This window comes from Heteronotia binoei, chromosome 15 (assembly GCF_032191835.1).
Source record: "Heteronotia binoei isolate CCM8104 ecotype False Entrance Well chromosome 15, APGP_CSIRO_Hbin_v1, whole genome shotgun sequence".
Lineage (NCBI taxonomy): Eukaryota > Metazoa > Chordata > Lepidosauria > Squamata > Gekkonidae > Heteronotia > Heteronotia binoei.
In genome coordinates, this window is record NC_083237.1 from 15442488 (window position 1) to 15465832 (window position 23345).

General features: G+C 43.3%; 1 protein-coding gene across 1 annotated transcript; it reads right to left on the reverse strand.

Annotated features, from left to right (window-relative positions):
* Nucleotides 1-3816: 3816 nt before the first annotated feature.
* On the reverse strand, nucleotides 3817-22956 carry LOC132583143 (vomeronasal type-2 receptor 26-like). The gene is made up of 6 exons (XM_060254816.1): nucleotides 22928-22956; nucleotides 21530-21674; nucleotides 17665-18525; nucleotides 17278-17372; nucleotides 11224-11327; nucleotides 3817-4721 (listed from the first exon to the last, which is right to left on the reverse strand). Exons 1-6 carry the CDS (start codon nucleotides 22954-22956, stop codon nucleotides 3817-3819), a joined length of 2139 nt encoding a protein of 712 aa, XP_060110799.1.
* Between the last annotated feature and the right edge of the window lie 389 nt (nucleotides 22957-23345).

Genomic DNA, 23345 nt, shown 5'->3' on the forward strand with positions numbered 1-23345 from the left:
GCTTGAATAAATTTATTTTTATTCATTATTTATTCCTATGTTGGTAAAACTGTCTGGTTGCCCATACCCCAAGAACCCAGGCAGCCCTGGTGCCTCTGCTAGCGAGCAAGGCTCCCCAGGAAACTGAAGACACCTTGCAATGGCACCACCACAGCCACTGCAGGGACATGACGTAGGAATTAAAAGGGTGGGAAACCCGCCACCCACCAAGGTCCCATAGCTGATGGATCCAAGGGAGTTCTCCTCAAACCCCTCACAGAGACCTCAGAACCTTGTCCGACTTGCTCCACTACCACGTGGGACCCTTTGAGGGCAAGTTGCACAACTCCTGTCCACCCCAGAACTCATGCTGGACCAGAATGGTCAGAGATGGCAGCAGCTACCAGTCCTAGCCAGCCAGTCACCCCACCCCCAATTGGTCAGCTCTCCCATGCTTAGCTTGCATAGGCTCCCCCCACCCTCAGGGTTCCATCCAAGTGAATGGGAGGTGAGCAACTGTTGGCAGCTGCATAATGGCCACCACCAATTTTTAATTTTTAATTTATTTTACAGAAGGTATACCCTGCCTTTCTGCCCTTGGAAGGGCCAAAAAGGTGCCTAACGAATTAAGATGTACATAACAATATCTCATCTTAAAGTTACAACAACAACATTAAAACAAGCTAAAATACAGTTTTAAAAATGACACTGGGTCAGTTCCAGCCATGTTTCATTGTTCCAATGTGTCAAATATGAAATCCTTCATCATTTTCATAATCCATTGTAAACATTGTGTGTCCTTATCTGAACTTTTAAGTATAGGTTTCCTAGAAAGGTGTGGTGAATTTCATGGTGAACATGTTTGGAAGATGAGCAAACTGTTTTCAACAGCTGCAATCACTTGTAAGCACAAACTCAGATCTCGCCACACAGCAGGTGAAATCTTGAGGGTTCCTTTCCCTACTAGGCAAGTGGACATGACCCAGCAGCTGACTCCACACGACTGAGCCTTAGTTCTCCTAAGTAGAGTCTGCTGGAGGGAGGGAAGGGAAAGCTGAAGGCAGGGATGCAGAAAAGGTAATCTGGTGATTGGGTGGGCAGGAGAGAACGAAACAGGAAAACAGGAGAGGCTACTGGGTTTTTTTTTTACAAAAGGGAAAGAGGAATATGGGTGATGGGAGAAATTAGAGGCTCCCTACAAATCCTTTTCGGTTCCCACTTGTTGTTTATATAATGGGATTAATTGATTCTGCCCAATTGGAATCAGAGAGGATCCCTTCTGTGAGGTATTCTAGAAATTTCATACTCATTTGGAAAGGAAACAAATTTTTTTTTTTTGGAAATGTATTTTCTATTGAAATCATTTAATATCCAAAACTTTTTGGTTGTTTTAAAGAAAAAGATGCCAGTGCTCATACATACATACATACATACATACATACATACATATATATATATATATATATATATATTATATATTATATATATAATATATATATATAAAGGTAAAGGTAGTTCCCTGTGCAAGCACCATGTCATTACCGACCCATGGGGTGACGTCACATCATGATGTTTCCTTGGCAGACTTTTAACCGAGTCATTTACCATTGCCTTCACCAGTCATCTACATGCCCCCCACCCCTGCACGCTGGGTATACAAGGTTGCACCAAATTCCAAACACCCCCTGCAGGATTCAGATGAGTGTTTGAAGAAAGTGCTGGCACTCTGTACCAGAGTGTTACACACACACACAAAACCACAAACACATACAAGACCTACTGCTATCTTATATGAATACCATCTGTGAGGTATTTATCTGTATAAAGCAGTGTAATAGATAACTAGACACCATTGTGTTTCAGAAGCAATCATGCCCTGCACAAACTTTTGTATCAGTGCAGATTTGACTCCCTTCAAATTACGTAAAATACATCAATCATGTTGCCTCATCTGGGCTTCTTTGTGCACATGTAGATTTGGCTCTCAATAGCTTAATCAAGATATTTTCACTGTTTTTTCCCACCCAAGTTTGACAGCAGTTAACTTTAAACCAGCCTGTGAGATTCAAACGTCACATCTTGGACCAATCAGGTCCCTGGGAAAGTGTGATCCTGTGTCCAGCTATGGGACTTGTCCCCATAAAAAGACCATCCCAGGTCAGTGAAAAGTGTGCAGGTTGCCCACTACCTGAATACACTCACAACTGTGTTGCAGGCTCCCCCCTCAATTCTTTTCATTTCAACATGAAACACACAGTTGTGTACAATGTGCCCTTTGCTGCAATTGGGATGAACAGCCAGGTCTCTTTTAGGTCGAGCAGCAATTTTCTGGGTTCCTTTTTGGATTCAAGAAGTAATTTTATATGTCCATCCCCCCCCCCCCCCCGGTCTCTCTCTTAACCTGCTCATGTATACCAGCCTTAAACTGGAAAGCAGCTTGAGACATCAATGAATGGGAGGAGCTATCCAAATAACCCTCTAACGTTGGTATGGTTGAGTGGTTGTGATTGATCCAATGTCAGCCAGGATGCTTTTGTGACAATGGTGGTGGTGGTGGGGTGAGACTGAGATCTTCTTAATCCTAGCCTTACATTCAAAACACTATGCTACAAAAGTCCTCATAGAACAATGAGGTTGTTCAAGTCCCATTGTTTTTTTGCAGAGGAAATAATTCCCTGCCCTTTGTTTGTGCTGTCTGCATTTTCCTGCCCTCTTTGGAAATAGCAGAGAGATTCTGCAGAGATATTTTTTGTTTGAGGTTGGCCCACTCCTGTTGGTTTGCACTGCAAGTCCCACCAGATCCTGAAGCTGATTGCTACTTGTGTAATGCGAAGCTTTTGTTTCTGATGGGTGATGCATGCCACAGACAACCTCAGCTTTCATTCGGAGGGGGGGGCAGGAGCTGCAGATAATTTGTCTCAGGATGTTCCAATTCCCTGCATTTCTGATCATCATCCTGAAATTTGTAGCCATTTTTAAAAGTCTAGCTTTTTTTTCATATCTCCCACACAAACCCTTCCAATGGAGTGGAGTATTGTGGGAATCTGACTATTACATAGGCTGGGATGTTACTTTTACATTTCTTCTGGGCACTAATCTACCCCAAGTGAAGCTCTAGTCATTATTCTAAAACTGATGATCAGATTTGAGGTTTCTCGCTTTACACCATGGTTACCGAAGCAGAAAGGAGACAAGAGTAGTGTTTAGGGAGATTACATGAGCCAAGATGTTTCAATGACCTTTGTGGTTGCTATTACATCTCCTTTTAGCCATTCTGAATCTATTGGCCAAATTTCAGGTCCTAGTCTTTTCTGAATGATCTATGTGTGCCTAGCTAGTCATAGCTTCCAAAGGAAAAAGAACCAGAGTGCAGCTTTCTAGGCACTTCATGGACCAGAATGTTCTTATTTGCTTCATGTCAGAGACTAAAATTTCCAATGCTATCCTGAATGTGACCACCAGTTTTAAGACTTCAAGATGCATAATTTGATGACTTATGTGTGCTAAAGATAGACAGATGGACTGACCACAGATAAAAACTTTGAAAGAAGAAGTGATCAAATTTGCAACCCGCCCTCACTGTGAGAGTGGTTTATAATTTCCTCACCTTCTTCTCCCCACAACAGACACTCTGTGAGGTAGTTGGGGCTGTGGGAGGTCTTCAAGAAGTGGCCTTGGGAGAATAGCTCCATGAGAACTGTGGCTTCCCCAAGGTCACCCAGCAGCTGCATGTAGAGGAGTGGGGAATCAAACCTGGTTCTCCTAGAAAAGAGTCTGCACTCTTAACCACTACATCAAAATGACATAGAGTTACAGTTGCAACTCTAGCAATTTACATTATTGTCCTTTTGTTTTTATCAGATGATCCCTGTTATTCAACTCAGGCCGCAGCAGAATAATGTAACATTTTGGGGCGAAGATGCAACCCAGAAGGGCAGCACTGGAGGCTAAGATGGAGAAGATCTCCACAGCAACCATAAATTTTCCCTTGGTGCTCAGGTAGGTGGGAACAAAAGAGATCCAAACGCTGCAAAAGACCAATAGACTGAAAGTGATGAATTTGGCTTCGTTAAAACTGTCAGGAAGCTTCCTGGCCAAGAAAGCCGCCATAAAGCTCACAATGGCCAGGAAGCCCATGTAGCCCAGAACACAGTAAAACATGGTAACAGACCCCACATTGCATTCCAGTACAACTGCTTCAGTCTCTGTCTGCATATCAGCATCTGGAAATGGGGGAGAAGTGGCCAGCCACACAAAACAAAGGACTGCTTGGATAAAGGAACAGGAAATCACAATTGAATTGCCCACTCCTTTCCCCACCCACTTCCTCAGGCTGCTTCCTGGTTGGATGCTTAGGAAAGCCAGAACCACCGTGAGAGTTTTTGCCAACATGCAAGAAATGGCAACTGAGAAGACCATGCCAAAAAAGACTTGTTGGAGGAGACAGGACACCAGTTGTGGTTGACCAATGAAGAGCAAAGCACAAAGGAAGCAAAGGAGGAAGCAGATCAGGAGAGAATAGGTAAGGTTCCTGTTGTTGGCTTTGACAATGGGGGTGCTGTGGTGCTTGATGAAGATTCCTAGCACGAAAAGAGTGATGAAAGAAAAGGAAAAGACAATAGTCACCAAAGTGATCCCCAGTGGCTCTTCATAAGACAAAAACGTGATGTATTTGGGAATGCATTGGTTTTGTCCCACATTTGGATAATGATCTTGTCCGCATTGGGTACAGTCATCCAAGTCTGTAAAACAGAGAGAGAGGATTGAGGAAAGGATGGACAGCTTCAGTGTTCTCCAAATCCCATACCTGTTCCCATATCTCAGACTTTAAGAGGATCCTTTGGTGGGTCTCACAGCATCTGAATTTCACTCCACAACTTTTTCTATAGGTGCGACCTGTGAGGGCTCGGTTGAACAAACTGGAGATGTGCAAGAGGAATATTTATTTGTTTTACTCTCCTATGGAATTACTTCAAAAATTGTTGCAAAAAAAGTGTATTCAGTTGTGGGGTTTTCCTTCTTTAAAATGTGCCAGTTTCTCAGACTTTCAAATAGAGGCCCGGAATGTCTACAAGGCAGACAGAGGTGGCTGCCTAGGGGAGTGGGCCTGAAGGAGGGCAAGGGATATATACTAGCATGGTGGCCCGTGCCTGAGAACTGGCCAACTACCATCGCTCTGCCTCCCATCTGTTCTTTCAGTACAGATTTGGGAGGTGGAGCCATGGTGGCAATACAGTGCGTATGCTCTGAGGCATGGGCGCTGGGCTGCAGCGTTTGTCTGGCTGGAGGCAACAGGGGTGGTGTCTTGCCTGGAGTGCTGGTGGTGGTAGGTGCCATCCTAGTGCTGCCACTTGTCCAATATAAGGTAACAGGACCAATAGAGAGATTTTAAGAACATAAGAACATAAGAGAAGCCATGTTAGATCAGGCCAATGGCCCATCCAGTCCAACATTCTGTGTCACACAGCGGCCAAATATATATATATATATGTGTGTGTATATATAGCAGGAACTCCCTTGCATATATATATATACACATATACACACACACACACACACACACACACTGTGGCTAATAGCCACTGATGGACCTCTGCTCCATATTTTTATCTAACCCCTTCTTGAAGGTGGCTATGCTTGTGGACGCCACCACCTCCTGTGGCAGTGAATTCCACATGTTAATCACCCTTTGGGTGAAGAAGTACTTCCTTTTATCCGTTTTAACCTGTCTGCTCAGCAATTTCATCGAATGCCCACGAGTTCTTGTATTGTGAGAAAGGGAGAAAAGTACTTCTTTCTCTACTTTCTCCATCCCATGCATTATCTTGTAAACTTCTATCATGTCACCCCTCAGTCGACGTTTCTCCAAGCTAAAGAGCCCTAAGCGTTTCAACCTTTCTTCATAGGGAAGGTGTTCCAGCCCTTTAATCATTTTAGTTGCCCTTTTCTGAACTTTCTCCAATGCTATAATATCCTTTTTGAGGTGCGGCGACCAGAACTGCACACAGTACTCCAAATGAGACCGCACCATCGATTTATACAGAGGCATTATGATACTGGCTGATTTGTTTTCAATTCCCTTCCTAATAATTCCCAGCATGGCGTTGGCCTTTTTCATTGCAAACGCACACTGTCTTGACATTTTCAGTGAATTATCTACCATGACCCCAAGATCTCTCTCTTGGTCTGTCTCTGCCAGTTCACACCCCATCAACTTGTATTTGTAGCTGGGATTCTTGGCCCCAATGTGCATTACTTTGCACTTGGCCACATTGAACCGCATCTGCCACGTTGACGCCCACTCACCCAGCCTCAACAGATTCCTTTGGAGCTCCTCACAATCCTCTCTGGTTCTCACCACCCTGAACAATTTAGTGTCATCCGCAAATTTGGCCACTTCACTGCTCACTCCCAACTCTAAATCATTTATGAACAAGTTAAAGAGGATGGGACCCAGTACCGAGCCCTGCGGCACCCCACTGCTTACCGTCCTCCACTGCGAAGACTGCCCATTTATACTCACTCTCTGCTTCCTATTACTCAGCCAGTTTTTGATCCACAAGAGGACCTGTCCTTTTACTCCATGACTCTCAAGCTTTCTAAGGAGCCTTTGATGAGGAACTTTATCAAAAGCTTTCTGGAAGTCAAGGTAAACAACATCTATCGGGTCTCCTTTGTCCACATGTTTGTTCACCCCCTCAAAGAAATGTAACAGGTTAGTGAGGCAAGATCTTCCCTTGCAGAACCCATGCTGAGTCTTCCTCAATAACCCGTGTTCATCAATGTGCCTACTCATTCTGTCTTTGATAATGGTTTCTACCAACTTTCCCGGTATTGAAGTCAGACTGACTGGCCTGTAATTTCCCGGATTTCCTCTGGAACCCTTTTTAAAGATGGGGGTGACATTTGCTACCTTCCAGTCCTCAGGAACGGAGGCAGATTTCAATGAAAGTTTACAGATTTTTGTTAGAAGATCCACAAGTTCAACTTTGAGTTCTTTCAGAACTCTCGGATGTATGCCATCCGGACCCGGTGACTTATTGGTTTTTAATTTGTCTATTAGTTGTAGGACCTCCTCTTTTGTCACCTCAATCTGACTCAGGTCTTTCAACACCCCTTCCAATATTAGTGGTTCTGGGGCGGGCAAACACTTCTCATCTTCCACGGTGAAGACGGAGGCAAAAAATGCATTCAGCTTCTCAGCCATTTCCCCATCCTCCTTCAGTAATCCTTTTACCCCATGGTCATCCAAGGGCCCCACTGCTTCCCTGGCTGGTTTCCTACTTCTAATATATTTGAAGAAATTTTTATTGTTGGTCTTTATGTTTTTTGCAATATGCTCCTCATAGTCCCTTTTTGCCTGCCTGATCACAGTCTTGCATTTGATTTGCCACTGCCTGTGTTTCCTTTTATTAATCTCACTTGGACTGGTTTTCCACCGCTTAAAGGAGTCCTTCTTACCTTTTACAGCTTCCATTACTTTGTTTGTTAACCATGCTGGCCTCTTCTTATACCTGTTTGTGCCTTTCCTAACTTGTGGTATGTATTTTATCTGAGATTCTAGTATTATAGTTTTAAATAGTCTCCAAGCTTCCCCAAGGGTTTTGACCGTATTTACCTTTCCTTTCAGTTTCCTCCTCACATGCCTCCTCATCTCAGAGAATTTACCCCTTTTAAAGTTAAATGTGGTTGTGGCCGTCTTTTTGGGCAACTCCCTATTTATACAAATGGTGAAATCAATAACATTATGGTCACTGTTCCCAAGTGGCGCAATCACTTTTACGTCTCTCACCAAGTCTTGGGCATTACTTAGGACCAGATCCAGGATCGCCCCACCCCTGGTAGGTTCTGAGACCATCTGCTCCATAGCACAGTCATTGAGAGCATCAAGAAACTCAATTTCTTTCTCTCGACCAGAACACATATTGACCCAATCAATCTGCGGGTAGTTAAAATCACCTATTACGACACAGTTTTTACGTTTAGCCGCTATCTTTAATCCCTCCATCATATTTTAATCGTCCTCTCTCTTTTGATTTGGTGGGCGATAACAAACTCCCATCGTTAAATTTCCTTTTGGGCCCTCTATTTCAACCCAAAGCATTTCTAAAAGGGAATCTAATTCTCTGACCTCAGTCTTACTGGACCGTATATCCTCTCTGACATACAGAGCCACCCCACCTCCAACCCTTCCCTCCCTATCCTTCCGATATAACTTATATCCAGGAATCACCGTGTCCCACTGATTCTCCTCATTCCACCAAGTTTCTGAAATTCCCACAATGTCTATGTTTTCTCCCAACACTAAACATTCCAATTCACCAATTTTACTTCGGACACTTCTAGCATTTGCATACAAACATTTATAATTTCCCAAGCAAGCTAGGCCCGCCACCTCTCTCCTGCCGCCTCGAGACTCTAGCAGACAGTCCATACTGTTTGTCACCATCACAGTGGACAACTCTGATCCGTTACTCGGTAGAAAAATAGAAGCCAACCCTTCATCTCTTTGAGACGAGTCCTCCCGAACCAGAGACATTCCATCTCCTGTCGGCTTTCCCCCAAGATTTAGTTTAAAAACTGCTCTGCCACCTTTTTGATTTTAAGCGCCAGCAGCCTGGTTCCATCCGGAGACAAGTGGAGACCGTCTCTTTTGTACAGCTCCGGCTTGTTCCAGAAAGCATCCCAGTGCCTAACAAACTTAAACCCTTCCTCCTTACACCATCGTCTCATCCACACATTGAGACTTCTAATTTGCGCCTGTCTCTCCTGCCCTGCACGTGGAACAGGTAGCACTTCCGAGAAGGCCACCTTGGAGGTCCTGGCCTTAAGTCTCCCACCTAGCAGCCTAAATTTCTCCTCCAGGACCTCACGACTGCATTTCCCCACATCGTTGGTGCCAACATGCACCATGACCACAGGCTCCTCCCCAGCACTGTCTATCAGCCTATCTACTACACGCGTAATGTCCGCTACCTTCGCACCAGGCAGGCAAGTCACCATACGGTCAATACGCGGTTTCGCCACCCAGCTGTCTACTTGCCTAAGGATCGAATCACCAACTACCAAGACCCCCCCTCTCCCCCTGCCCAGGGATGGTTCCTTGGCGCGAAAGGATTCCCGCTCACCAACCGAAGAAGAGGTCCCTTCTGAGGGCGCATTCCCCTTATCCTCAGCAAGGTGCCCTGTTCCCTCTAGACCCTCACGCTCTCTGGCAGCAACGGGGCTGCCACATTCAGAGTGGGGCTCATCTAATACGCCCCCAAGAGTCTTCCCCAATTGCCTAACTGACCGTCTCTGCTTCTCCAGGGCAGTCACCTCGGCCTCAAGGGTACGAACTCGTTCCCTGAGGACCAGGAGCTCCTTGCATCGAGCACACACCCAAGACTTCTGTCCTGTGGGCAGATAGTCATACATGTGACACTCAGTGCAAAACACTGGAAAGCCCCCACCTCCCTGCTGGCATTCTACCTTCATGATATATATATTAAATATACAGTCCTCTTTAAATGCTGTTGTTTACGTGGCTCCCCTTCTGGAAGGTCAACTTACCTTATTGGGAGAACAAGGAAATCAGGGATCTGGGTTCCTGGTCCTTAGAGAGCCCCCAGGCAAAGAGCCACAGGCCAAGAGCCCTTTAGCTCTCGCCCTTCGGCTCGCGCCAAAGGCTTGCGCCTTTGGCAAGGTGCAGCTTAAAATGCAAAGAGGGTGGAGCAGACCACTCCTAAGCAATCATCAACAATTACTCTCAATCAATCAATCAATCACTATCACCTTTAGCCCACTCACCCAAACGTACAGCAGTTCCCCAGCTATCACAACTCAGCCTTTTCAGCAGTCACCCAAGCCTCAGAATGAAGTCTTTCAAAACGCAGAAATTCTTAGCAACTTCTCCAGCTGTCTCAGCTTATCAGAGCTGCTCTGCTCTGTTCTGTTCCTCTCAGGCCTCTCTAAAACTATGAAAGAACAACTGGTCAAAGGTCATGAGGTATAGCAGAGTTGTAATTGTCTACCAGTGTCCTACCACACCAAAGCTGCAGTATGGGGGTAGGGGCCTTGCTTATGGAAAGCTATCTAGACTTCTGATGCTGGCAATATCCTCCTAGGACTCCATTTCTAAGGGGAGAAAGTTCTGTTCCTGGTGTTTCATTGGCATCTACCACCACCTTGTGACTTCCTCCAGAGATGCAGTGTCACTTAGTACACAGAGCACTGGAGTAAGGTTTGCAAGACCCATTCTGTCAGGGAAGCTCGCTAGCTGACCTTAAGGTCTTTCTTCTAGTCTAACCGAGACACAGGTTGGTTGTGAGCATGAAATAGAGGGAAGAATGATATTGATTGGCTTATTGGGGAGATTAGTGGGTTATACATAGTCCAGTCAATAGTGCAAATATTGTCTATGCTTGCTTGTACTAAGCAACAACAAAAATGCAAAATCTCCCCATCTTCTAAGATCCTTGCATGAGTGCTTTTGTCATTATCCATGGTAAAAGTCTTCCTTTCCTCTCTTCGGTCTCTTCCAAGTTACCGTGGACATTGGGGAGGGGGGGCGGCATTGATGTTCACTTCAAGCCATATTTTGGAAAGTATACGTGGCACTACAAAACACCGATTTCTTTTTGTGTTATCTCTCTCTCTCTCTCGGCTTGGCTTCGCGAACGAAGATTTAAGAAGGGTGCAAAGAGTCCACGTCTGCTGCAGGCTCGTGGTGGCTGACAAGACCAATGCGGGACAGGCAGGTCCGGCCACAGCGGCTGCAGGGAAAAGTCTGGTTTAGGGTTGGTGCTGTAGCAGTGCGATTCTTCCTCAATCTCCTTTTGTCCTCAAGACCAGCTATGCGTGCGCACCAGCAGTCAATAACACCATCTGTGTATAGTCCCAATTAGCATTTGTCCCCTTAGTGATATCACAATAGCTCAAGGCATAGAAAATAAAATCATTCTACATTTATTTATAGTAACTAATTAATTTATATATATCAATTATAGCCTGGCTTTCTCTCCAATGGGCACCCAAAGCAACTAACATTAATTTCCTCTGTTCCATTTTCTTCCCGGGTAAAGCACTGTGGGTTTGAAATGTGTGACTAGCCGATGGTCACCCAACAAACTCTCATAGGAGAGTGGGATTTGGACCATATTCTTCCAAATCCTACTTACAAGACTCAAAACACCATGTTAATGAGATCCCTCCTATGCTTTGAAACGTGTAACTTTGCTCAGGATTGGACTACAAATGCCTTACCCTTCTGATTAGAAATCTTCCCTTTTGGACATGGTTTACAATCATAGCAGCAAAATGGCTCCGCATCCTTCCTTTGCTTCATCGAACCAGGATGGCAGCTTTCACTGCAGACAGAAAGGGGCTGTGTCTAATGCATATGTGAGGCAGGAAAAAAAACTTACTGTAAATAGCAGATGTAAAATAACATTTTGTTTGTTCCTCCAAATTATTAATGGTCAATACCCCTCTGCAGTGTGTGTGTGTGTTTGCTTCATTCATCACCAAATTCCTTATGTTCCCCTCTGAATGTTGGAATTTCCCCAGCCATTGGTCATTTGCCTTCTTATTTATCAACTCTCCACTTCTGTCTTCTGAATTATTTGTCATCTGAAATAACTGAAAAGGTTGCTTCATTCTTGAGTCTGGTAATCAAGGATCGACTGTTCAATGTATAGCTGCGTATGACTGCTTTTGTTATTTCTGTAGCTGTTTATTTGTTTGTTTATAATCTGATATAGGCCAATAAAGGCTTTTGAGATTGATTGAAATTCCTTACATTCAATTACTTCAGCTGGGCTGTTATATTTTATGGAAATGATGAAGGATTACATTCCCAATCTTTGACATGGTCCCAGCTTGGGTGAGCAGGATTGCCAGCTCTTGTCCTAGAGAACTGAAGGGGTGGTACTTAGGGAGGACAAAGTGAGAGAGAGAACTTGGGGTGCATAATGTCTTAGATCTTTGGGCGCATGGTGCTATAGATGTGCCCTCAGAAGCTGCCATTTTCTCCAGGAGAACCAATCCCTGTAAATTGGAGATTGGTTGTAATCTCAGGAGAACGCTAGGCCTCATCTTGAAGTTGACTAAACCTATTTAAAGAGTTGACATTTTGAACTCTTGTTCTGTTTGAAGAAAGTGCACATGGGAAAGCATTAAGCCACAGAGACATTTCAATCATTCTTCTGTTCAACACACAACTTGTTTCCTTAATATGACACTCATGGTGAAAGAAAGAAAGAAAGAAAGAAAGAAAGAAAGAAAGAAAGAAAGAAAGAAAGAAAGAAAGAAAGAAAGAAAGAAAGAAAGAAAGAAAGAAAGAAAGAAAGAAAGAAAGAAAGAAAGAAAGAAAGAAAGACTTTTGGGTTGACTGAAGCTAGTTTTTTTCTCTATCTCACTCAGGTTTTAAGTGATAGCTTTCCCAGATTACCTTGTTAAACCAGCTGTTCCATGTGATCCTCTCTTCATTAATGGTAAGCATTTGGTCTGGAGGAGCTTCTGGATTAATCTCTCCAATTTTCACTTTGAAAAAAGATCCATTTGGGAAAGCAAGCCAATTGATAATATCATACCCTGTTGTGACTTTTCCACTGGCATCAAATGAAATTGTCTCCCCAGCACTGTTATTAAATGAGATGCTTTTCAGATAGTGATGAAGCTAGATTAAAAAAAGAGAAACACAAATGAGGATCAGCTGTTAGTTGAATACAGCTTTTTAAAAGGAGACTATAAAATGCCTTATATCTGTGCCTGACAGTTTTATGATTTTCCATTTTATTTTTGGATATATAATTTTATTATTCTTATTGGACACATCCAGATTTTCCTCTGTTCTTTTTTGTATTTCATGCTTTGAAGAGGAAAGGCCTTTTCCAGCTGTAGCTTCTTGTTGCCACCAGAATGGGAAGAAATTGGCAGGAATTCTTCCCTCAACATTGGGTTTTTTCCCACTTAAGAGCAAAGATGTTTGGTTTAGAGGGGCACTTGGCAATTAGATGAGATACCATGAAAGAATAATACTGAATAATAATTTTAGAGAAATGCCTTACATCTCAGCATTTACATCAAAGTTGACAACAATTGGGTCTGCACAAGCTCAGAAGCTACAAAGCAGCACAACTCATTTGCTAGTAACAGAAAGAGCAGATCTTCCTCATGGGACAGGAAAAGATAGATGACTCCAAGGAGTGGACAATGCAAAATAGAAGCTATCTCACCACTCTTAGCTACTCTTAACTCTCTTAGCTACCTTTCCTCTTTACTAGAAGCTATTTCACACTAGAACTCTGTCTCAATGGCAGCAAAGACCATGTGATAGTGAACCAAGGGGAGAAACTCTACAGTGAGAAACTAAGACATTGGATCATTTCTTAAACTTGCAACTCCAAGAGTTATGGAGGGCAGATAGCTGTTCCCATTCGGATAGGATAGGATGGAGGATTGGAGAGGTTGGGGTTTTGCAAGTGTTATCACTTCAGTCGTGAAAAGGTTAAACTGAAGGTACTGTATATTAATCTTAGTTAGTTTAGAAACAATCAGATGTTGAGTAGAGTAGAATCCACAGTGGAAACCAGTCAAGATGCTGAAGAAATTTCTTTTATTGATATGGCCAGATGGCTACCTTCCAGGACTGCCAAGCAACAGGAAGGGCAACAAGAGACACCACGATCAAAAGGGGAGGCAGGCGATGATAGGCTGGAGAATAAATAGACTACTGTGAGACAGTAACAAAGAAGCAATTAAGGGTTACCATCACATATGTTTTCCTTTTGTGCAAATATGCAACCTAAGAGTGAACCCTCTAGCTGGAAATAAATGTCTGAAACTTTTGCATGTTGTCAAGCACACCACAGATTATATCAGCATCAAGAAGAATGCATGTTGAACACCTGGACATTAAAACAGCATTCCTCAATGGAGGTTTATCTGAAAAGATCTACATGGAATGACCATGTAGTTTTCAAGAAAATGGAAAAAAGAATCTCAAATGCAAATTTTAAAAGAAGCATTTATGGACCTGAAGAAACTGTCAGAACATGGAATAGAAAATTAACCATGGTGCTACAAAGTCAAAACTTCTGATATGGAAAGGCAGAGACCTGCTTATTTACAAGACTGAAAGAAGGACGGTATCAACATAGACTGGCATACTTGGATTATTTGACATTGTGCTGTCAATGTAAAGAGGATGCACAAGAAATTGCTAAGAACCTGAACAATGAGAGGCAATAGGCAAGCTTCTCGATCTGAGTACAGTGTCTAGACCTGACATTTCTGCAGCTATTGGAATCTTGTGCAGAAAAGCTGATTCATCAAATTACCATGATTGGAATGCCGATGAGGTTGGCTACAAGCCTCATAAGAACAGCAGACCTGAAACTAAGGATCTCAGTTTGTGACATTCACAAGACTGGCTGGATACGTGGACTGGAGTGAAGACAAAATTGACTACAACTCAGCCAATGGCTACAAGTGTTTCTATGGAAACAGCCTCATCTATTGGATTAGCCAAAAGCAAGCACAATTTGTCAAGTCAGCTACTGAGGCTGAATACATATCTTCTTCAAATGCATGAAGTAAACTTGAGTAGATCTTCTGTCTGATGAAAGACTTTGGTGTGGATGAGCTCTCTGAAGCAAAGCTAGAGCTGTCCCAGGATCTCTCAATTGCACAACAGAACTATAGAGCTAATCTCCATTGGCTGAGGGTCCTCCTCTTCTGGGGAAGAATGAGGGGGAAGTGGGAAAAAGTGAGGAGAGGTTGCTTTTCTTGGCTGCCTCAAAAGCAGGAGAGAAACACAAAAAACAACTTTAAGACCAACAGTTTTATTGCCCTCTTAATCAACAAACTGCTTGTATTTCAGCTCACAATACCTGATCCCCTCATCTGATGAAGTGTGCTTAAGAGAGCACACGGAAGTTTAAGTTCTGAATAAAAATCGGTTGTTCTTAAAGGTGCCACTTGACTCCCGATTTGTTCTACTGCTTCAGAGCAACATGGCTGCCCACTTAGTTTTATTCAATGTAAAAGCTTTTTGCCTTGCTACTCTGCATGCGAGTGTGTGAGTGTGTTTTTGTGTTTATTTATGAACTCCATTTTGCCAGTGCTGTCCTAGGTGCAACTATGTTTCCTCCCCCTTTTCACATATTCATGTCCTCATGACCCAATCTTTCTCAGTAGGAAAGCAATTTGAACTATTTAGACAAGAAGTAATGGCAAAAGATGAGATGGCTGGACAGCGATACTGATGAAACAAACACGAATTTGAGCAGACTTTGGAGGATGGTGGAAGACAGGAGGGCCATGTGACTTTGTCCATGGAGTCCCAAAGAGTTGGACTTGACTGTGCGACTGAACAACAACAAAATGGCAAACTATTTAGATGAGGAATAACAACAAGTATTAGGCTGCCGGTGTATGTCCAACACATAACTTTTGCAGATTGGGGATTCTGAACCTAGTTTTCCCAGATAGTAGGCTGATGCTGACCAGTATACATTATTGTCTCTCTATTCTTGCACTGCCTCATAGGAGTTTCAGTTGTTTTTCTGGGGAAGAATATAGTTTTGTAGATAAACACGTTGCATTCATTCTGCATCATGGTGTGTTTGCATTATCCTGATGACCACACAAAGTAAGTTACGTACAAAAGCTTGCAATGCCCAGTGATTTTATCTTTTTCCCTGGGTGCTTGGGTACAGAGCATTGGCCATGAGATTTCTTTAATGATGTCAATAAATCAAAAGTAGGTTTGCGACTAGGTTGTTAAATTTTAAATTTTAAAGGATTTCCTAATATGATTTGTCCTGTTTGTTTGGACTGTAGTGGTCATTGACTGTAATAATAAAGTATGTATGTATGTGGTTTGCAACTTACAGATACACACCAGAACAGCATACTCAGGATTGTTACAGCACAGACTTCAGATTTTGATGCAATAATTCAGAGCAAGAAGTGTCAGTTATCAAAGATTGTTAATATTGCAAGTGTGCTAATGCTTTAAGGACATTTTATTTTAATGTTTTTTTTAAAAAAATCTTTTGTTGAGTTTGTGCTCTATAAAGTTTATATCGCCGTTACCGGGCATTACATTGTATGACACACAGGGCCCACCTTGACAAGGTCTCATTTATGTTGGATCTGCCCCTTATAACAAAAGAGTTTGGCAGCTGTGAGGTTGACCGTTATTGATTTTCTTCCCATCTAATCTTTTCTTAATTCTTTCAGTACACTTCTAATTGGAAGCTAAACAAATATGTGCTGTGGCTGCTTTATTTCCACTGCGCTCTATTGCACTCTGCTAAGTATCCTACAACAACAGAAGGACACTGGATAACCATTTGTCAGGGATGTCAGTGAGTTGGACTAAATGGTCCGTAAGCCCTTTCTAGCTTACAATTCTAAAATTATACATATATACATACACACACACACACACATATATATAACACACACACACACACACACACACACACACATATATATATATATATATATATATATATATATATATATATATATATATATATATATATATATAGTAAAATTTTATTATTAAAAAAAGATACAAACATCAGCACCAAAGCATAAAAAGGATACAAACCAACACCAAAAATTCACCCCTCCCCCAAGGAAAAAAACCCTACAATGAACATATAACAACTAAGGAAAGAATTAACAAATTGAAGTATCGATAGAGAGCTCAGCATTCAGCATGTATACAGAAAAAAAAGATTACTTTCTCAATCTCTTCTTAAAACAGGTAAAATTAAAATATAGAGAAATTTGCTTAAGTTTTCCCCATAAATTGAATAAGGGTTTTATCATCCTTTGAATATTATTTTGTGTTATATATAAAATAAAGTCATGCCATGTCGCCAAAAATCTGAAGTTTTGGCTCTATTTTAATTTAGTTTGCTAATCTTCCAGTCATAGCTATCTGCCCTAACTCAGTATTAAGACTGAAATGTTAATAATTCTACAAATTTCCAACTTTTGCCTAGTGTCCTACAGGCTGCCATTAACTATCAGTCCCTTAGATGTCACATTTCCCCCCTTGCCACAGCCCTTCTCCAACATGATTCAAGAACCATTTGGATTAAGTGTTCTCAAGAAGAACAAAATAAAAGTTTAAATTATAACAAGAGATATTTGCATTCCAAGATTACATTTTGCGCAGGCTGTAGTCTGTGATAGATTGTGATTAAAACTTGCATTTAGTACAGGCTGTATTCTGCAATAGATGTTGCTGACAATTAAAAAGCGATAACCTAAACATTGGACTAGACTTAAACTTACCTGCTGTGAATGGTTCTTGACAGAGATCTGCTTAAATTAACTGGTGGGGGCGATTCTTGAAAAAGACTGACTGCAACGGAAGGACTACTGGCTATCTGTAGGATCATGACACAAAGGAGTAACTACAAGGGATTCCTTTTGCAAAAGATTGTAGTACAAGAAGGGGAGAAAGGACAACATTGCAACAAAAGGATATCTTAGATTTACATATGTATGATTATAGTAAATGATGGAGCAAATGGTGAACAAGGCTGAAGCTTGGAGAATTGTGACATTCTAGAGTGGACAGGAGAGGAAACAAATTGATGAAGATGAATCCAGAAATCCTAAGTAGTACAAACTGTACCTTTTTTTGTTGCCAGAGAAATGATTTTCTAAGATAGTTACCTGCCATAACGGTTGATGGAACAGGCTGTATTTCTTCCTCTTCAGCATTCTTCTGTGTCCATAAGGAGATGAATACAGGTCATGTAAAGCATGTGCTACAGCATAGACAGCATTGTAGATAATGTAGCTAGTACCGGTCATACACATTTCAAAAGCATCACCTGGAAGGCTCTCCAGTTTCTCCTCCCCAGTGCAATTTTTATCAAAGTCCTTCTTTACCTGTGACTCAGAGAATTCACAGAGGAATGCCTGTTTCCAGAAGTCTCTGATGAAGCCATCTCCTTTGGTCCTAAGATGCTTTCTGCTCTGAAGAAACTGATGGAATCCTGGAGGTTCATTTGTGTGAACCGTGAAGGATATTGCACCATGAAGGATCATGTTGCCCCAGTCTCTTTGATAATAATAAGATATAAAATCCATCTGAATATTCGTAATGTAAACTTTACCTTTAGTCTTTGCTGTTGTGAACCCATCCTCTGAAAGTTTTATGACCAATCTTATAAATGAAAGAGTACTAGTGTCTCCAAAAAGAACAATCGTATCAGCCTTACTCTCCATTACAATGCCATAATGTTTCAATGCATATTCCATCATGCCAAAATAAGAACTTATCATAAAGTTCTCGCGGAGTTCTGATATGAAGGCCACGCAGATGCCATTCTGATAAAACAGAGGAAACATGGCATGCTGAAATCTTTCCCCACGTTCATCATCCGCAGTAATAAACCCAATCCATGTCCACCTGAAATGCAGAATTAACTGCAAGATGCCCTTGTACTGCTGGGCTTCATTTGGCACCATCTGATAAGTGGAAAGTCCTGACAAGGTTTCATGCATTAATGACGTAGAACTGTAGGTGAGCTAAAAGAAGTCAACATTGGGAAGACAATGAAAAAAAGTGAGAGTGAAAAGGTTTCAATATACTAATTGGTGTTAGTGAATCCATACTCTTAAAAAATGTGCATACTTTCCAGTTAAAAAAATAACCTATGCTTCTGTTTTTTGGTCATTAATGGAGAAAAAATGAAAATGGTTTCATTTGCTGGGAATGTGAAAGGCCTGAAGAAGAACTAGATGCATACATCTGATGACATTAGATCAGAGTAAATAACAGGATCTGTCATTTTGTCTTGTTTTATCTTGAGCTTAAGACCATTGGTGAAAGAAGCTAATAAATAAAATGAAAGGAAGCTGTCATTTCCAGTGAACCATGAAAAGACAATGAGGGGCTGCAAATTAAAATAATAGTTATACAAATGTACATTCCAAGAATTCAATGCAGTCTTAAGAGCTTGTCCATTATTAACACATGCACCTATGCACAGATATTAACAGAAATGCACAAGGAGCAATGTCCTTACAAAGCCATATCGTATAACATATAATTGGATAGTTCCTTAAATGTCAAATCATCTGATGTAGCAGACATAAAGGAAGTAATTCCCCCAATGATGACATCTCCTCCTTGAAAAAGTTTAGAAAGACTTGAGAGGGGTTCACTGACTGTGCATTTAGCATCATGATCCTTGCACATGGATGAGTATAACAGCACCAAAATGAATACCACAATGGATAACATTTTGCAATCAGTTCATCACAATCAGGGCTTTTTTTGTAGCAGGAATTCCATTGTATATCAGGCCACGCACCCTGATGTATCCAATCCTCCAAGAGCTCACACTAGGCCCTGTAATTAGAGCCTGGTAGGCTCTTGGGGGATTGTTTACTTCAGGAGTATGTAGCCCAATATGCAAAGGAGTTCCTTCTACAAAAAAAAAAGAAGAAGCCCTGATCACAATAATGACTTCAGTCTCCTCACATGACTGTTGGAATAATTCCAGTTTGAAACCATCTGTCTTGCGCCTTTGCCTGAATACAATTTCACATATTATAGCTATCATAACCCTACCTCCCCCTAACCCAGCTGCAAATACCAACCACTGTATTTCTAGTATAATCCAGAGATGCTAATTTTGTCTAATGACCATTGAAATTCCTTTGAGACTCTCACAAGCAGTAGTCTTTTTGGTAATTACAGGGGCAATAACCACTCTTTGAACAAGCTGTCAAAAGAACAGTTGGGGGAAAAAAAACATCTGTGTTGAATTTCAGTAAAACTTTTCTCTTTTCTTTAGTAGGGCAGCTAGACACAGGTAGCCTTGCTGCCTGAGCAAGAAAAAAAAACTACTGGGGGTGGTGGTGGAATCATACTGTCCGTACATTCTTGGGATAGAAATAATTATCCCTTCTGCATTTCCTATAACTATTCAGTCCCCAATTGTTTGTGGGCAAAAGATTACGAACTGATGCCTGTTCCTGCCACCGAAGTTGAAAGTGCACAGCATTAAGAGTTTGATAACTATTGATAGTAGCAGAACAGAGCATGATAACAATGGATGCTGAGGTTTTCTATTGATCACCTTCAGGGCTTTTTTTTTTCGTAGCAGGAACTCCTTTCCATATTGAGCGACACCCCTTGATGTAGACAATCCTCCAAGACCTTACAGTACGCCCTGTAATAAAAGTCTTGTAAACTCTTGTAGGATTGGCCAAGTTCTTGGAGGATTGGCTATATCAGGGGCATGTGTCTTAATATGCAAAGGAGGTCCTGCTACAAAAAAAAGCCCTGATCACCGTGTCAGGAAAAGCTGAAAGGAGGAATAAAGAAGTATAATCCAAGATGTGAAATCTGACATAATGAAAGCACTCATATGTTCTGTTTGAAACATCTGAGAGAGGTTGTTATGAATCAGACTTTAAGGAGGTATATTATAGATACTTCATGGAGCTGAATTGACATTGAAAGCAATTTTACAGTGCATAACGCACACACACCTTATTAACATTTGTGACCCTGACAGTGGCTTCAGACCAGGGTTCCTGCCAAATCTTCAGGACCACCCTCCTAAGTTTCTCCTTGACCCCTTTAATACAGATATAGCATTCTGCTAGCCCCTCCCTCACCATCATTTACAGCAATCTTATAACATATATTCCACTACATGCTACCTCCCGTGTTCCATTTGTCTCTCTCCCAATGTTCTTGTCAGTCCATTCCCCACTAGTCCTATCTCATCTTCTACTCATTCAGTTTCCCTTTACCACAACAGCCCTGTCTTTTCTTCTCGGTCCTTTCATTGCCTGATTTGTTTTTCTGCTGGCCTTTCTCACATAAAGTTAGGCAACTCCCAAGCTTCCCTGTGGGCCATCTCGTGACACCTATGGTGAGCTCTCCACAGCTGCACTCTCTGTGTCACTCCTGCACACTTCTCTACAGCCAGCTCTTTGTCCAAATTTCCTTCTCCAAACACAAAAACCTCCCCCTTGCTACCCCCTCAGCCGGTCTTTAAACTTTTCAGTTCCAGACCACAGGAAACTCAAAAGCTAGAGGAGTGGCAATCTTAATTTCCAACATAATTTGTTTTATTCAGATAAAATCCATGGCTGATCCCCTGGGCTAGTATCTTTTTATTAATGATTGCATAGACAGTACATTGGTAACACTTGTGACATTGTATGCACTGAATTCTGATCAATTCACACTTATAACAGAAGTTCTGGAAAAATTAGCCACTTCCTATGAAGGAAACATAAAACAAGGAAGAGATTAAAACTGCATAACAGACAATAACCTAGACAAATCTTCATTTGCTAAAACACACAATAATCTTAAAATGAATAATAGGAGTACACCTCCACTAGTGAAAATTTTTAAGGCTTTTTCGGCCCCTTCCCAGCCGAGCAGTCCATTGACTGCTGAGGCTGGTTGCCGCCCATTGCCTCCCCGCGTGGATCTGAGGCAATGGATTATCCCAGGAGGGAGGGGGCGAAGGGCAGCCTTAATAGGCTGCCCACGCTCCCTAACACGCAGTTGAAAATCGCTCTTGGCCGGATCAGTCACCTGCAGGCTGACTGAGGGCCGTTGTGAGCGAGCGAGGCCGTTGTCGGCATGCTCTGCACGCTTTGGAGCAGCGGCGCGGTCTGAAGAGCGGCGGAAGAGCGGCTGTAGCCTGTTTGGGCGACGGGAGCCGGTTTGTCGACGGGAGCCTGCCTGGACGGAGGAGAGCGGCGTGGTCTGTTTGTGGCGCCGACGGCTTCCGCGGGGCGGTGGGAGTCCCCGGCGAGGCCTTCCTTCGGGCTCCGCCCTTTCTTCCCCCGTTCCTCCTTATAGTCGAGCCAGCAGTCCCCGTTCGGGCGGCTTTGGCGGTGGAGAGGCGCTCTGCGCCCAGGCCTCCCAATCAGCTATTTGGCGCGGCGGCGCGGCGCCTTAAGGGGCCAGTCGTTGTAGTGTCCACCCCCCCCCCTCGCCATTCTTTCTTGACGGCCTTTGCAGGCCTGATAAGGGTGGATAGTTAGCCTGGGAATCTAGGCCTGTACTGGGGCCTGGTGCTGGCTCCCTCCCCTCCTTTTTGGACGGTATAGCCGTTGGTGTGCGGTTGTGGGGCCACCTCCCTCCCCCTTATACCCCCCCTGTGCCTGGTTAGCCAGGAAGGCTTGTGCAGGGTAGTTAAAAAAAAACATGGGTCCCAAGAAGGGACAGGGTAATAAAAAAGGAAAACAACCGGCTAAGCGACCTCCCAAGAGACCACCCCCAGAATTGCCCCCGCAGGAGAAAGGGGACGAGGCTCAAACACGGCAGGCCATTATGGCTCAATTGGCAGCCCTGGAGGAAGCTAGGGGTTTGGCGGGCCATTCTAGGAGGGCCACTGGTTGTTAGGGTCTGGTCGAGCTGCCACCATCTCTTTCCAGAAGGAGGTGCTGGCTCGCCTTTCTGTGTTGCAGGGAGCCGAAGGAAGTGGTGGTGCGTCAAAGGAAGGAGTGCCCCAGGAAGAGAAGCAGATTGAAGAGCCCGAGGCGGTGGTGGTGGTGCCGCCTGCCGGGGATGGTAAGTTTCCCGTGCCACAGCAGGGAATGGTATGGCCTTGGGGCCCGTGGGGGCCCAATGTATCTTCTGCTCCCAGGCCTGGGGGAGGAGCCCAAGGTGTAGGGGCCAATTATTTGGGGGCCGGGTCACTTCTGGGGAGACATGCGGTCCCCAGTGCTCTGCCGCAGGCGAGCACTTCTACGGCAGCGCCCACGCCTGATGGTTCTAGTTTTCCATGGGGCATAGCGTTTGGGAGCGATGGTTATGGTGGTAGTCCCGGGTCAGGCGGCCAAGGTCCGGCAGTGTGTGTGCCCCCATGGGGATGGCAGCAAGCCGTGTCCGTGTCTCTACCGTGGTCCGGGCAGCATGGTACAATCTGGGGTTTCCCACCTCACCCACCTGTTCCGTACGGTTCTTTGGACTTCCATGCTGTTCCTTTTGGGGACCCTGCCATGCCCCTGGGTGACCATCTCACAGCAGCAACTAGGGAAAAAATTCTGAAAGGTGAATACGTGGATGTATTCAGCCTATTATATAGAGAACTGGAGAAAAAATCAAAGGACGAGCTTGACGAGAAGGATAAGGAGAAGCTCAAGCGTTGTAAAGTTGACCGAACGTGGGCGAATTGGCTCCCCGCTTTTCTTATTTATGCGGGCGTCATTGCTAGGGCCCAGCCATGGAGAGCCGCCCCATTGTTCCAGTATTGTGATATAATATACCGGGCGTATAATGACTTTGCTGGTGGGGCATGGCTCCAGTATGATGAGCAGTTCCGCATGCATGCGGCAGTTAATCCTTTCCTTCAGTGGAATCAGAT

Excerpts from the sequence above, each read along its gene's own strand:
- LOC132583143 (XM_060254816.1), bottom strand. The coding sequence starts at position 22,956 with ATGGAAGTCCAAAGAACCGTACGGAACAG. Across the intron at positions 11,328-17,277 it reads TCAAGAACCATTCACAGCAG|TGAAAGCTGCCATCCTGGTT; the intron begins GTAAGTTTAAGT and ends TTCTGTCTGCAG. Across the intron at positions 4,722-11,223 it reads GAAGATTTCTAATCAGAAGG|ACTTGGATGACTGTACCCAA; the intron begins GTAAGGCATTTG and ends TCTGTTTTACAG.